The 16,335-nt window shown below is 39.2% G+C and overlaps 1 protein-coding gene across 2 annotated transcripts in view; it reads left to right on the forward strand.

The window, feature by feature from the left end:
* The first annotated feature begins 11,189 nt into the window (after positions 1 to 11,189).
* Positions 11,190 to 16,335, forward strand: part of prkg1b (protein kinase cGMP-dependent 1b) — a 155,870-nt gene continuing 150,724 nt past the window's right edge. Inside the window, exon 1 of one of the 2 annotated variants that reach the window (XM_023993141.2) lies at positions 11,190 to 11,771. In XM_023993141.2, coding sequence (XP_023848909.1) covers positions 11,506 to 11,771 — 266 coding nt within the window. In that variant the 5' untranslated portion in view covers positions 11,190 to 11,505. The remainder of the gene's footprint in view (positions 11,772 to 16,335) is intronic. The other variant, XM_023993140.2, reaches the window with a different exon arrangement.

The raw sequence follows: 16,335 nt of genomic DNA on the forward strand, positions 1-16,335 counted from the left end.
TTCAAGCATTTTTTCAAAGTGTTACATTTCACCCTAGGCCCTGTTACAATTGAACTCTCCTTGCATTTGAGCCAAAGTCACACCTTGTCTGTTGGATTTAGTGATAATACCAATACCAATTTGTAGCAGACAGATGGAAGTTGTTCCTATCACATTTTGAATGAAGTAGCTCTAACAATCTCTGAGAAATTGACAAAAATGGTGTTGCAACCATCCCGGTCTCCCCTAATATCATGTCACATAACCCAGGTTTTGGTAAACAATATGTAATTATAAGAAACCTATTATTCGTGCCAAACATTGGTATCCATATTTGGCCTCAACAATTGTGAATTTAATGAAACATTGGCAGTGTCGTTGATCTATGTTTTGTGCATAATTGCTTTTGCCCATTTCTTTCCACTGGCAGACATTTTTCATTTCCGCACAAATAATTGGTTTGTGTCTCCCAAGGCTGTGTGCCACTCATTCCATTACTGATGCATTCAATAAATTGTGCATGTCAGTGTTATCCTGTAGACATGGAAAAACATTGCATGTCACATTGTTTGTCCAGACCTCCAGCAGTCTGTCACGTCTTATTGACTCTCTAGCGCCCCCGTGRGGTTGAACAGATACGCCCGTAAGTAGTGAGTGGTGGTACCTTTACTGGTGGCTCACTTGAACCAAAAAGTGAGAAAACTGCCTTAAACATTTCCTCAGCATTACCTCATTAATCTGAATGACGTAATAATGAGGCAGCCTTGCGAGAAATTCYGCCCCTTCTGTAGATCCCAGATCCCATCTGTCCTTTGGAGTGTCTGTTGTTTTCCACTTGGTGTTACTGAACATTTGTTTCTATAGGGTTGTGGCATTATTACTCTGGGTGACCTCCTCTGGCGCCATGCTCATTCAAACAGAAAACCACAAGGACATCCCTGACCAGGCATTGTTTATCAACTCAACCATGTAGTTAGACATATAACATCCATGAATGCTGTGTACATCTCAACATTTCATACACTTAGGAAAACATCGGCATTGAGATACTATGAATTCTGCATACAGTAATTGTTAAAGTCCTCAGAAAAAAGTCCATGTGTGTTTCATACATATTTTTGTTTGATGTTACATATATACCAAAATGGAGCCATCCATCACAGGGCAGAGCTGATATCAAAAGGAAGTGGCATGGGAGGAAGTCAACAGGATGTTAGATGACAGCTTCCTGTTTATTAAGGTACTGTGTGACAGATGGCTATAATGGTTCCCTCCTGGCCTGTCACAATACATCAGAACACTTCGTGTCTGTATGTCCCAGTAAAGCATATCTACTGGGCATCTCGGCTCTGACACACATGGAAAATGCTAAAGAAACAAATCAGTCATTCCAGAGTGTCCCTACCTTGGAAAATGTTTTCCTGCATATGAACATTATAGATAAGAAACCGGGTTGGCTTGCAGTGTGACTCTCTGGCGGTGATATCCAATCACTTATCTGATAGACACTTAATCACTGTTATCTGATTTAGGGTGTGAGGAACCCAGGTCACATTAATCAACCTGAGAGGAAACTCTGAGACTAACAAGGGTAAGGTGTATTTAATAAAGTTTGTCCAGCATTTGATCAGACGTTCGTTTAAAAAAAAACTTCCATTCATCACTTATCTCGTAACATAAAGCACTGCTGTGTTGATGCACTTTGTGCGACAGTTAAATGCATTTTGACATTTTGCATTCATAAGGTTAACCATTTGTGGTGTCCAGTCTGAGGGGGTTGTTGTAGGGTGTCCCTTGACTGGTCTCAGCTGCTCTGGGTGATAGCTATAATGACAACCTCGCACTGAAACACTGACATGGAGAAATCCACCGTGGCCGAATGGAGAAATTTGCTACATTCTCTCAGTCAGCTCTATCCTCTTTGGCCAAAGACTGCTTGTTTAATGAGGTTTTGAAAGCCAAGCCCATGCTGTGTGGAACATACTGATGACGTTGGGTCAGAAAGCAGACCGACAGGATTAACTAACTCAGGATGAACATCTTTACTGTAATTTGGTAAAATAATGAGGTTAGTTTGAGACAATTACATTCGTTTGAACCCAAAGGTAGAGCAGATTTGTATTTGTATTTTTTTAGGGATAACCATTAGCTGCGACCAAGGCAGCAGCTACTCTTCCTGGGGTCCAAACATATTAAGGCACTTACAGTACATCACACATAAAACAAAAGCTAAAACAGTACATCGTATAACATAATTACACCACTACAATACAACAGGTATAATGCCACTATACAGCAATATTACAATGTACATGGGTGCAGCGTGCGTGTACTAGCGTTTGTGTGTGTATGCGTGTGTCTGTACAGAGCAGATGTAATCAAAACTTACACTTATTTCAGTTTTCATACAAAGTTTCGATCTCATGGACATGCTGCCTATTTATGTCAGATAATGCCTACAAAACAACTAGAATTGTATTCAAAATGTAACAGAGTGCCATGCTTGGTACAGTGCCTCAAGCGTAGGTTCAAGGCATCAAATGTCACAACAACTTGTCTAAAAGTATCAGCAACCAATCAGTCCCCCGTTGTGCTCAGCAATATAGGGACACTGAGGTAGCTTTCCTTTATTGATCTTCCTCCGCGTGTTTCTATTTCTGCACCTTCAGGCATCTCTGAATATTAATGTGCTCTTCTGAAAAGGCAGTGAGAGGAAGGCTGGTCTTTTTTCTGATGTTTATTGACTGGAGGAGGCCCCTGTAGTGATGTGAAACAGTTCTCCTCTCTCTCTCTCTCTCTCTTAATGTGCTCTTCTGAAAAGGCAGTGAGAGGAAGGCTGGTCTTTTTTCTGATGTTTATTGACTGGAGGAGGCCCCTGTAGTGATGTGAAACAGTTCTCCTCTCTCTCTCTCCCTCTCTCTCTGTGTCATCCCTGTCCTCTGAGAAAGAGGAGACAAGCATACTGTAAGCTACAAAACAACTCTTTTGATTTATTGGGGTGAATCTGCCAAAGGAAACTTCATATCATATGCCTGCCTCTCAGAGTGAGTCAGTGAAATAGGAGGATGATGAAATGCGTTTGATGCCTTAGGCAATATCTCACTGGTGAGCAGCTGAAGCAGTGGTAGAGGGGAGGATGGTTGCTAATTGCACTAGAAGTCTGGTTCTCAATTACTGCAGTAAAACAACATGGGTATTAATGGGTCATAGGTGATAGTGTGTGAGTACATTGAACACCAGAAGGGCTGTCATTTAAGTAAATAAATTATACATGACATAATGGCTGGCTGCTACTTATCCTATAATGGTTCTTCGATGGGGGTGAGACAAACTGTGTGCTTGGAAATCTCTCTAACTCTATTGATATGATCATACCTAGTGGTAGAGAGCTCTACGCAGACATAAACATGAGATATTATCTAATCATAAGATATTATCTACAAACACTCATATTTTGTACTGAAGACCTATCAATGCAGTTCAAACCAACAACCAAAAACAAGTGACTCAAAAGCAGACTGAAAAAAGCAGCATGATCAAAAATATATAGAAAGCTTGGTAGTAGCCTATAAGTAGTGTGATAAAAGTGTTGAGCATCTCTCCTCAAAAAGCCTTAATACGTACAGTACAAACTATAGGGTTGTTGATTCTTGATGCACTTCTCAGACAAAAGTCAATTGTAGGCTGAGTAGGGTCCTAATGACTTCAAAGTAGCTGCAGCACTGTTGAATGGGCAGTAGTGGAATAGATCACATGGCAGGCCGCCCAGCCCTTCCTCTCAATAGAGCGTGTGGAGAGTATATTATAGGAAGGCGAGACAGGGTGGCACCATTATTGAGCTCTGCCTGACTGAACACTGTGATGTGAGTCTGGGCTCAGGGTGGCACACCCTTCTTTATCACACACACTATTACTGTATTACTGTATGTAACAATGCAAATACAGTATGTATTGCACATTGTTTCAGTTTTGTGATTCATGTCTTCCGATTGATAATTCAACAGGGACGCCTTACATAATATAGCATAGAGCTAAATCTTTATAAGGTTGTTGGGTGCTAAAATTAAAGTCATAATCATAATTTATGCATTCAATTACGATTACCAATATGAAAGGGAAAACATGACTCTGCATAATAACACTGTATTACATGAATCAGCAAGGATATCAGTAACCTATATTCAAGTATTCAATATGTAAATCTTTGTTTATTATTTAAAAAATCTGAAAACACTCCTGATTCAGCAGCTTCTCCAAGAGTTGTTCTCTATTTTTCAAGCGATAATAATTTCTCCCTCTGAATTTCTCCAAATTCATCTTACATTTTATGGCTGCCTGCCCACAATTCTTATTTTATTCGCCCCCCCCCCCTCTCCTAGAGAGCTACACATTGCAGCTTATCCTCCTTGACAATTTCTTATTGCCACATCTAAAATAATATGATACACGTGCTCTGACCTTTTCAGCTGTGCCCCACTCCTTACACGCAGACAGAAAGAGTGAGAGGGACAACGAAAAGAGAGAGTGAGAGACAGAGAGGGGAGAGAGTGAGAAGGGTATAAGACACAAGAAAGAGAAAGATAGAGGGTGAGAGAGATAAGAGCCAGATAAGGATGGGAAAAATAAAACGGAGATAGAGAAATTGAGGCAGAAAGACAGTGGTAGATGGAAAAGGAGAACTAAGGGAGGGATGATCTAATTTGATCCAAAACCCCATCATCGGGATAGGTTGCTGATGGTTTCAGGCACAGTTTGTCGTCAAAAACGTGATTTTCCTGTGTTTAAGATATATTTCCACATTGCGAGGGTTTGGAATATTACTGCGAAAATTAGAAATGTATGATAATTTTGCCCTTCTAGTGCAAGAGCTGTTTGAAAGGTCTGCCTGAAATTTCTGCCTGTTTTGGTGTGATGGAGTTTTGGCCTGCCTGGTGACATCATCAGACGGTAAATTAGTGAATTGACCAATAAGAAAGAGAGTTCCAAACCTCTCTGCCAATTCCAACTCGTCTTCATTTTCCCCCTCCCCACTCAGACCACAACCAGACAGTCATAGCAAAATTCTTGCTTGAGAAATGGCTCTTTGCTCAGAAGCTATTGTTGCTCATTTTTGACCATTTTAATTGAAAACAATCACAATAAGGTACTTAATTGTTACCCAGAACTGATTTGATATTGAGATAAAAATGGCTGCATTGGACCTTTAAGCATTTGCCTTGAGAGATCTCCTTCAGTGACCATCTGGAAAAGTGCCCATCAGTCACTGCACAGCGCTGACAGAGAATAATTCCTCTCAATCTACAGAAGGTCTAGCTACTCTAACAGTTATGCTTTAAAATGCCTAGAAAAATGTTTAGTAATGTGCGCCAAGTTTAGTTAAAAAGGCATTAGAGCCACATTTCAGTAATCTGGACAATGTCTGGCTGTGGCTTTGAATCTCCAGGCTTCTGTTTCTACTCTCTTRAAAGCCTTGTGAGAATAGCAGACATCCAGGCATGAATAACATCAAGTTTTTCAAGAGCTTTAGCAATATGGGGAGCTGTGATGAAGAGGCATCTGTTTCATCCCCTGGTACAGTAATTATACCAGGTAAAGCTGTTACAGCTCAGAAGACAAAGTGAGAGAACAGTCCTAAAAAMAAACACCTTCCAATAACCTCTGACCAATTTCCTCAAAATGTGTAAAGTGAATTGTGTATGTACCGATAATATGTGGGTTATTCCACATAGTGCCTTTTGCGTCCCTTTGACCACTATGTCTGCAAGTTTTCAGCATCATTGTAAAGCCCCAATTATGCTATTGCTATAACATAGTCATTTCTGGAGATTTTCATTTATTTTATTTATGTGATACATTTTTGTCTGTCCCTCATTTTAAAGTCAACCCTGTACCTGAACTCGTTTTAATATGGTCAAACTATTCCCATGTTACAAGGGGATTTATGGCTGATTTAAGATGAAATCGTCAACCTTGTTAGGGTCAGCCCTGTTACTAATTGGTGCTTAATTAGCAGATAGACACATGTTTTTATGAAGTTGAACATCTGCTCTTTATGACATAATGTAAACATTTTCTGAAATAAATAAATAAATAATTACACTTCCCAAAAGGCACTTTATTGGTGGGATGATCCATGTGTGTCCATCACTTTACTTTATTGTCTCTGTATGTACTGTATTGGTGTCCATTGTTTTGTCCTGTATTGTGTGTATACTTTATTTTTGTCCTGTCCATTGCTCCATTAAAACAATTGACCTGTACCACAACTTTAACCTCTTTGCTCCTTTGTCTGTCCAACAGTATGGGGCCTTGGCGTGAGTGCTCTGCTCTGCTCTGCAGTCCATCGGTCCATCATTTCTGCTGGCCAGGCGATTGAGGCAAACAATATTGATTTTGAAACATCCTGTGTTCCCTTAGAGACCATCTCTGGTTTCAATGAGAGAATCTGTATGCATTACAGGAAGGAGGTGACTAATGTCTGCCCTGCCTGACTCCTCTGAAACACAATACTCCCAGTGGAGATAAGGATGGACCAGATGATCTATTCTGGAGTGATAACTGCCTTATGCTCCCATTTTGTCAATCATAGTAGGATCCCCTTTGTTAGATGTGCTGAATGACAAAGTCAGGTTGACCAGTGAATGAAATTTTCTTTAGCAGGATACCCAGAGGCAAAGTCATTATTATCCTTCAGGTGATTGTTTGAGCCTTATTGGGGGCGTGGCATCCTTCTGAGCACTTCAAAACACAAAACAATGACAGACTATTTCTCTCCCCTCGGATCTAAAACCAGTAGTAACCACCAACTTCAATGACAGTTATCTTAAAATGAAAATAAATAATATTCCCGGACCCCAATAACATTGTTGCAGAGGAGGGTTTGTTAGCTAGCTACAGGAATCTAGGCACCTCAGACGTTTTCTTATAAAACAGCTCAGCTAGCAATGCTAGCTAGCGTTAGCTAGACTGCATCTAGATTCGGAGGCTCATGGGCACATACATAGACAAGTCACATAGGCTTCAGAGCCAGCTGATTAGATACATTTCCACCAATGGCAACAACAATTGGCTACTAGTTTGTTTTTACCAAAATATTTTAAACTCATAGCTAGTTTATCCAGTGACCACCGCATTATTTAGAAAGATAGCTACTGACTGAAATGTAGCTAGCCAGCATGCTGTCTCACACTGGCCAGGCAGTAGCCAACTAGCAAGCTAACAGTTAGCTAATTTTGGACGCCAAATGACGCCGCTAGCTAGACTCTGGGCAACAATAACTGGCAGCTAGTTCATTTTCAGACATATGTTCAACTAATTGTTAGTTTATCCACTGACCACCGCATTTAGAAGGCTAGCTAAATTACTTAAATGTAGCTACCTAGCTTACTGGCTAGGCAGTGGCCATGACTAGTACTGCATGATTAACAACATTAGTTTTTCAGAAACAACTAATTGACCGACGTCGGTTCAATTATTTGAATTCCATTTCGTTCATTTTCTTCTGAGCTCAATGCGCAGTATCTCTAGAGATAAATCAGATCAAGCCCAAATTGTGCAATGTTTTAGGGATATTTAGTTTAGCGCAGAAAACGTGCTAATTAACTACAATGACCATAACCCATTGCTCACCTACTTGTCTGGTCTATGCAGGGCACGCAGACACGGAGAGGAAGAGAAGAGACAGAAAAATGCAGGATCGAGAGGGATAGTGAGCAGTTGCTTCACGAGGTATCTCTCTCTATCTGAAAATACATGATCTAAGTGATTGATAGTTAGTATTCAGCAGTCATAATGCCTTATTTACTTTGAAGAACTACTAAACTAGTGATTTTGTCACACAGCATAGGCAGCAGCTCGGTTGAGATGAGTAGAGATGATGTCTTGGAATGAAATAATAAAGTCATCAAATAAAACAAATGTAATATACACAACAACTGAAATATTTTATTGAAGTAAAGTAAAGTGAATAAATGATGGTTGATAAGTAATAAGCAGTATGGGCAGTCATTACCATAATGGGACTTTTATTACTTGTTTTATTCTGTGTTGTTACAGTAGTCAACCCACATAATTCATTGTGCATTTAACATTAAATTAAATAAAACATTGAAATAGAAAACCGTGATTATATATTTTTTTATATCTAACCTAAATTGAACCGACTTCAAAAAGCACAAATCGATCAGCACTTGCCACTACTAGTCAACTAATCGTGAATTTCCTGTTCTTTGATACATTTGGGTCAACTTGCTCATATCAAGCAACAGATTTGTGGAAAGGTAAAAATAAGAATTAGAGGCTCGTTTTCTGAATGATTGGACAGTGAAACTAAATAGATTGGTAGCTAGCTGGTGAGGCTTTCATTTATTTCACAATGAATTAAGCCTATGTGACCTCTCTAACAATGGAAATACATGTCCTCAAAGATGGAAGTCAGGCAGGAGGAAGCGAGATCAGGTGGGACCATGCTAGCCAATGAGAGTGCAGATGCACGTGTGAACAACTCTGATATAAAGTAAAACATTTGAAGTTGCCAAAATGCCATGTGTGTCCACTTATATCAGTGCATTTGTAACAACCTAAATACTATGAAACTTCTATTAGATCAAATAAGCCTCATGTAGCAAATGAGCAATTCCATTTTTGTTCATCAAATTCGACACGCTCTCATTGACCTCCATACAAAAATTCCTTACTTCGTGGTCTTATTTTCGTGGACAGATTTTGGATGGAGTAAATAAACCCTCTCGCTTCGCCTTTTCCTCTCTGATTAAGCTGAAGCTGGGTTTCCCAAGTCGTTCCGTGCTTTCTGCTTATGCCAGCGAGCAAGATAAACAGACGGCTGTGCAGCACATCTGTCGGATGTCACACACCCAAAAAGGCTCAACCAATCACCCAATGTAACTCATGAATATTAATGACTTTGCCTCCGGATATCCTATGAAAGGACATTTTGCGACCGGTGATGGCACTGTTAGCAGTCGATATTTACATTTGAGCAATGTTGGGGAGATAATGTGTTTCAAACCTGGGTTGAAATATACTGAACAAYAATATAAACGCAACATGTAAAGGGTTGTTCTCATGTTTAATGAGCTGAAAAAAAAGATTCCAGAAATGTTCCATACGCACAAAAAGCTTATTTCTCTCAGATTTTTCACACAAATTTGTTTACATTCCTGTTAGTAAGCATTTCTCCTTTGCCAAGATAATCCATCCACCTGACAGGTGTGGAATATCAACAAGCTGATTAAATGGCATGACCATTACACAGGTGCACCTTGTGCTGGGGACAATAAAAGGCCACTCTAAAATGTGCAGTTTTGTCACATAACACAATGCCACAGATGTCTCAAGTTTTGAGGGAGCATGCAATTGGCATGCTGACTGCAGGAATGTCGACCAGACCAACGTTTTTTTTTAGAGAATTTGGCAGTACGTCCAACCGGCTTCACAACCGCAGACCACATGTAACCATGCCAGCCCACGACCTCCTCATCCGGCTTCTTCACCTCGGGCGTCGTCTGAGACCAGCCACCCGGAGAGCTGATGAAACTGAGGAGTATTTCTGTCTGTAATAAAGCCCTTTTGTGAGGAAAAACTCATTCTGCTTGGCTGGGTCTGGCTCCCCAGTGGGTGCAGCTATGCCCTTCCAGGCCCACCCATGTCTGAGCCCCTGTCCAGTCATGTGAGATCCATATATTAGGGCCTAATGAATTTATTACAATTGACTGATTTCCTTCTAAAAATTTTAACTCTGTAAAGTCCTTGAAATTGTTGCATTTATATTTTTGCTCAGTATACATGTGTATTTGGATATTTTTATTTAGAGATTTGAAATACTTATTTTCTGTGTATGTGAGTATTTAAAATAATTTGTCAGAATCCACTACTTCTATTTAAAGTATATGAAAGTATTTTCAAACAATTTACTATAAATATAGCCTACTATTTGACACTATTTTCAAATAGTTTTTTCAAAATACATTATTTCAAATACCCCTTGGACCAAAGAGACCTGGGTTCAAATGCATGGAGTATTCAATTACTTGTATTTAAAAAAACACTTTTGTGTATTTGAGTATTCAATAACCCAAATTATTTTCATCAGTTCATCTCTCTCTCTATTTCTCTCTCTCTCTCACACACACACACACACACATTGGGGCTACTTACATTGGCTCAAGGGTTTCAAATGCATGCTAATACTTCCCAAGTGTATTTCCAAATCCATTTCAATGTTCAACCACTTGTATTTTCAAAGAAACAATATCCAAATTATTACTTCCAAATGTCTTTGAAAGTAAATGAAATACCCTAAATAGCCTTTGAACTCAGGTTGGGTGTGTGTGCGCGTGCATCCGTGCGCACACCTCTTTATATATAGTAGGCCTATACAAAGTTTTACGGATCACTGTGTTACAAAATGCTACAGGCTCTGCATCTGTTGTTTTGCAAATAAAATATTAACTTTTGCAAATAAAATATAAACTTTTGGTAATGCTGAGATGCTACTGGACATTCCTGCATATTCAAAAGGTGCCTCTAAGTGAAATTGTCTGGTGGTGCAATTTTACAGAAAACAGTGACATTTATGTCCTTTGATAAATAACAACACAAGGTGATAATTGATAGAAGTGATCGATCAATAAACCATAAACACAGCTGGGTAGAAAAATAATCACTACCCTGTGTGTGGTGACTCACCACCCATATCACATGACACCTCCCTTTTTTGCAATTATTTTAGCTCCACAGTATGTGGATTGGAATATATTAAATATAAGTGCCTTTTAAAGAGTAAAACGTTTGAATCATTTCAGCAAATGGAGTTTGCTGAAATGCAACAATAATGTCTCTGATCCAATGATCAAAATTATTTTCATCAGTTCATCTCTCTTTTTATTTCTCACTCTCACACACACATTGGGGCTACTTACATTGGCTCAAAGGTTTCATTGATGAGCAAGCAGTCAATCAGACTGAGGGGTAACTAATAGCCTCAGACAATTCTGCATATAAGATCTCCAGGAAACATAACTTATTGCACTGCTCTATTGTTTTCAAGTGCTGGATCAAGTTACATGAAACTACGTCATCCACCGGCTCGTATGGTAATTTATGCTATTTCAGGCAAATAGTTTAGGGTTGAGAGTGAGCATGATTTTWGAAATATTGTCCTGTGTTTAGTTGCTGTTGTTCAACGTTGGACGGCTGTTTCCTCTGCATACCGCAAACTCTCTGGAGAGAAAGGGCAGCAGACCCTAATTGGTTTCTCAATGAAATATAACCATTAGTCCCACCACGGGAGGGACTGAGGAAAAGCAACACCCAGCATTCCCAATCGCCGTTACTCAACTGTCCACCATCTACTGTGAACAGAACCTTTTGGAGTGCCAAGGAGCCTCGACACGATTTGATCTCCATATTCCTACCAAATATTTTTTTTTTCGTTTTAGTAGCGGATCGCATTGGACCGTATAGCATCTTTCTTTCCGCCTAGAGAAAGTTTGTGCAGATTCAAACATGAGTGATTTGGAAGAAGACTTCAAAAAGATCCTATTGGTAAAAGAGGAGAGAATTAAGGACATGGAGAGGCGTCTCGTCGAGAAGGAAGAAGAGATCCACGAATTAAAACGAAAACTGCACAAATGTCAATCCGTTCTTCCCAGCGCGCAGATAATTGGACCTAGAACCAGGCGTGCTCAAGGCATCTCAGCAGAACCTCAAGCTTACCGAACCTTCCAGGAGTTGAACAGTGAAGCATTTCGGAAACATTCCAAGTCTGACAGGTACCCACATAGCTTATTATTGTTAATTCAACATAATTCATGTATTTCCTGTTCCTTCATTTCCTGTTTCCAATTACTGTTTATCGACTGGGCACCAGGGTTGGGTAGGTTACTTTAGGTTACTCCTAAATGTAATCCGTTACAGTTACCAGTTACCTGTCCAAAAATGTTATCAGTAAAGCAACTTTTGGAATACCCAAACTCAGTAACGTAATCTGATTACATTCAGTTACTTTTAGATTACTTTCCCCTTTAGAGGCATTAGAAGAAGACAAAAATGTATGTCACCAATTGAACGACATCTATTGCAGGATAAATCAATGTTAAAGTTTACAAAGCTGGCCATATATGGATGTAAAATGTTACTTTATGGGTTGGTTATGTAGGCTTCTTCCAAACCATCGCTTTCGACTATATATAATAATGATTAAATTATATCTTTACTTTAAAAACCAAAGTCTATCAGAATTCCAGTCATTCCAATACGTTATACCCCTTGATCTTCAAGAATAGGACTTAGAAATATGGAAGTATAGATTAGCCAAGTTGTTTTACCTGAGCATGACTCCAAAACGAAGGATTTATTAGCCAGCCCTACTCTGTTATTTATGATTTTGTTGTCATGGAGGACTAATTTGGCTCATTGATTAGAGTAAAAAWAAATAAATGCTGTGCTCATGGAATGGCATGCTTTGAGCACTCCTGAAAAGTGCTAAATGCATGTGAAAAATTAATACCATATACTGCATTTGCAATAGGCCTATTGTTTACCTTTTTGTTGGCGACACTTTGATATCTTTATATTAAACATGATATGCAGCTGTTTAAAGGGCAAGTACACAGATGAAACAATAACAAAATGGTTGCTTCAGTTTTGGTAAAAAGCTGAGGGATGGGTCTGAAGAAATATATAACCACTCTCAGATTAATACACAGAGCTATGGATGCAAGGCCTGACCATCCATGATATCACAATTATAGTTTTAGCCATGTTATGAGGCTATACAGTGTTTGTTTACCTTTACAATGTAGTGTGTGACAGTTGAACTAAGCTCATGAGGCATTTATAAGTTATATTCTTTAAGAATCAATGGATATACAGTACCAGTCAAAAGTTTGGACAAACCTACTCATTCCAGAGTTTGTCTTTATTTTTTACTATTTTCTACATTGTAGAATAATAGTGAAGACATCAAAACTATGAAATAACACATATGGAACCATGTAGTAACCAAAAAAGATTTAAACAAATCCAAATATATTTTATATTTGAGATTCTTCAACGTAGCCACCCTTTGCCTTGATGACATCTTTGCACACTCTGGGCATTCTCTCAACCAGCTTCATGAGGAATGCTTTTCCAACAGTCTTGAAGGAGTTCCCACATATGCTGAGCACTTGTAGGCTGATTTTCCTTCACTCTGTGGTCCAACTCATCCCAAACCATCTCAATTGGGTTGAGGTCGGGTGATTGTGTTACTATTTGTGTTATTACTATTTGTGTTAACCATATTTTTCAGGGACATTGTCACTGCCAGTATACAATAAATCCCAATCTCTTTTCTGCTGTTGCTATAAAGACAAATACACCATGACAGCGTAATACACAAGGGGGGGAACAGTGGCAAAGGTACCCACAGGACAAACAGAATAATATTAGTCTGAGGAGAGATTAAATAGCATTAATACAACAAAAATAATTCTAAACACAACTTTAGTTTACAAAGTTAAACAGATGTATTTTTTCTTCCCAGTAAACACAAACACCTTTGGCCGACATATCAAAATGTGTTGGGAATATGTAGTGTGGAGAGCGTTTGCACATTGGGAAGATGTCGCCGAGACATCAGAATAGAATGCTGATGCCAGGCCGACGTATAAACGATGTAGAACTGCATTTAGAATAGGTATTCCTAACACCTCTGTAAGACGTCTGGCCAATTAGCAAACAATGTCTAAACTGCATCTTCCCTACGCATCATGTATATATCCGTTGGACAGAGGTATCTGTGCAATCTGGGTTTGTTGCCTCTCTCTCACACATTTTTTTCGGTCACACACCCACACATGTACAACCAAAGAACCGTTTAAGGTTCTAGATAATACATTTTATTCTACGGTTCTAGATAGAATAAAAGGTATTAAGTGTGTAGGGCCGGGACAATACCAGTATCACAATATTTTTTTCAACCCAACACCTTGGTCTTTATATATCTTGTAAGATATACTGGTGCTGAGAAATAGTAAAAAGTGTGACAAAAAAACTCAGTCTCCCCTACGGTTAGCCTAACAAATAATGCATTTGGTAAACAAATTATATTGTGCGTAATTCCTGGATGTGGGATAAGCCAATAAACCAGACATCCAAAAAATAAAGGATGTGGTCACAGATCAATTAGCAATTTCAGCATGGAGGGATGTGGCAACTTTTAGATGGAAGGACAGCAGTCTAGTGATTTTAATTGATTGGCTCCATCTTCAAACTCCTAGGGGGGAATTACGCACAAAGGATGTCCCTAACACTAGCAGATTTTTTAATGCAAATACTGTTTTATGTAAAGAGTCCAATGCATAGGCCTATTTATGCATATTTTGCCAAATACAGGCTACTCCATAAAACATCTAATCTGTGCTTTGCTTTTCAGATGTCACTTTTCATGTCCCTCAATTGCTTCAGAGCAATTTCCACTGGGTACTGCTAATAGCCCGTTACTGTAGCCTCATTCAGGGCTGTTCAGCTAAAAGCTGTGGTTGTCATTTTATGCAGACAGTCACCATGGGGATGTAASCTGGAGAGAAGTGAGGGGATACTGTTATGTCTGTTGTGATCAGTAACTTATTCATTAGACATGTTCACCTAACTCTGTTGTGCAACAATGAGTGGCCCCTATGATTGGTTTACTTATAGAATTTTTGTTACACTGTTTGTAAACACTGCATATTTATATACTYGATTATTTTTTATATAATGGATTATATACRGGATTCTTATTCATATACTGTATTCTTTACATAGCTCTTTCGAATATATCCACTACTGCATTGCATTGCATTTTTGTTGCACTGTTTATATTCACCGCCTGTATGTACACTACCATTCAAAAGTTTGTGGTCACTTAGAAATGTCCTTGTTTCTGACATTAGAAATGTCCTTGTTTCTGTCCATTAAAATAACATGAAATTGATCAGAAATACAGTGTAGACATTGTTAATGTTGTAAATGGAATATCTACATAGGCGAACAGAGGCCCATTATCAGCAACCATCACTCCTGTGTTCCAATGGCACGTTGTGTTAGCTAATCCAAGTTTATCATTTTAAAAGGCTAATTGATCATTGGAAAACCCTTTTGCAATTATGTTAGCACAGCTGAAAACTGTTTAAAGAAGTAACTGTGCTGATTAAAGAAGCAATAAAACTGTCCTTCTTTAGACTAGTTGAGTATCTGGAGCATCAGCATTTGTGGGTTCGATTTCAGGCTCAAAATGGCCAGAAACAAATAACTTTCTTATGAAACTCGTCAGTCTATTCTTGTTCTGAGAAATTAAGGCTATTCCATGCGAGAAATTGCCAAGAAACTGAAGATCTCGTACAACGCTGTGTACTACTCCCTTCACAGAACAGAGCAAAAAGGCCCTAACCAGAATAGAAAGAGGAGTGGGAGGCCCCGGTGTACAACTGAGCAAGAGGACAAGTACATTAGAGTGTCTAGTTTCAGAAACAGACGCCTCACAAGTCCTCAACTGGCAGCTTCATTAAATAGTYCCCGCAAAACACCAGTCTCAARGTCAACAGTGAAGAGGCGACTCCGGGATGCTGGCCTTCTAGGCAGAGWWKCWCTGMKCAGTGTTTGTGTTCTTTTGCCCATCTTAATCATTTATTTTTATTGGCCAGCCTGAGATATGGCTTTCTCTTTATCACTCTACCTAGAAGGCCAGCATCCCAGAGTCGCCACTTCACTGTTGACACAGGAGTGATGGTTGCTGATAATGGGCCTCTGTACACCAATATAGATATTCCATAAAAAAATCTGCCGTTTGCAGCTACAATAGTCATTTACAACATTAACAATGTCTGCACTGTATTTCTGATCAATTTGATGTTATTTTAATGGACAAAAATTGTTATTTTCTTTAAAAAACAAGAACATTTCTAAGTGACCCCAAACTTTTGAACGGTAGTGTATATACTGGAACATCTCATTCCAAAATCATTGTCATTAATATGGAGTTGYTCCCCCCTTTGCTGCTATAACAACCTTCKCTCTTCTGGGAAGGCTTTCCACTATATGTTGGAACATTGCTGCYGGGACTTGCTTCCATTCAGCCKCAAGAACATTAGTGAGGTCGGGTACTGATGTTGGGCGATTAGGCCTGACTCGCAGTCAGCATTTCAATTCATCCCAAAGGTGTTCGATGGGGTTAAGGTCAGGGCTCTGTGCAGGCCAGTCAAGTTCTTCCACACCGGTCTCGACAAACAATTTCTGCATGGACRTTGCTTTGTGCACGGGGGAATTGTRATGCTGAAACAGGAAAGGGCTTTCCCCAAACTCTTTCCACAAAGT

This window comes from Salvelinus sp. IW2-2015, linkage group LG8 (assembly GCF_002910315.2).
Source record: "Salvelinus sp. IW2-2015 linkage group LG8, ASM291031v2, whole genome shotgun sequence".
In the NCBI taxonomy this organism is placed as follows: Eukaryota; Metazoa; Chordata; class Actinopteri; order Salmoniformes; family Salmonidae; genus Salvelinus; species Salvelinus sp. IW2-2015.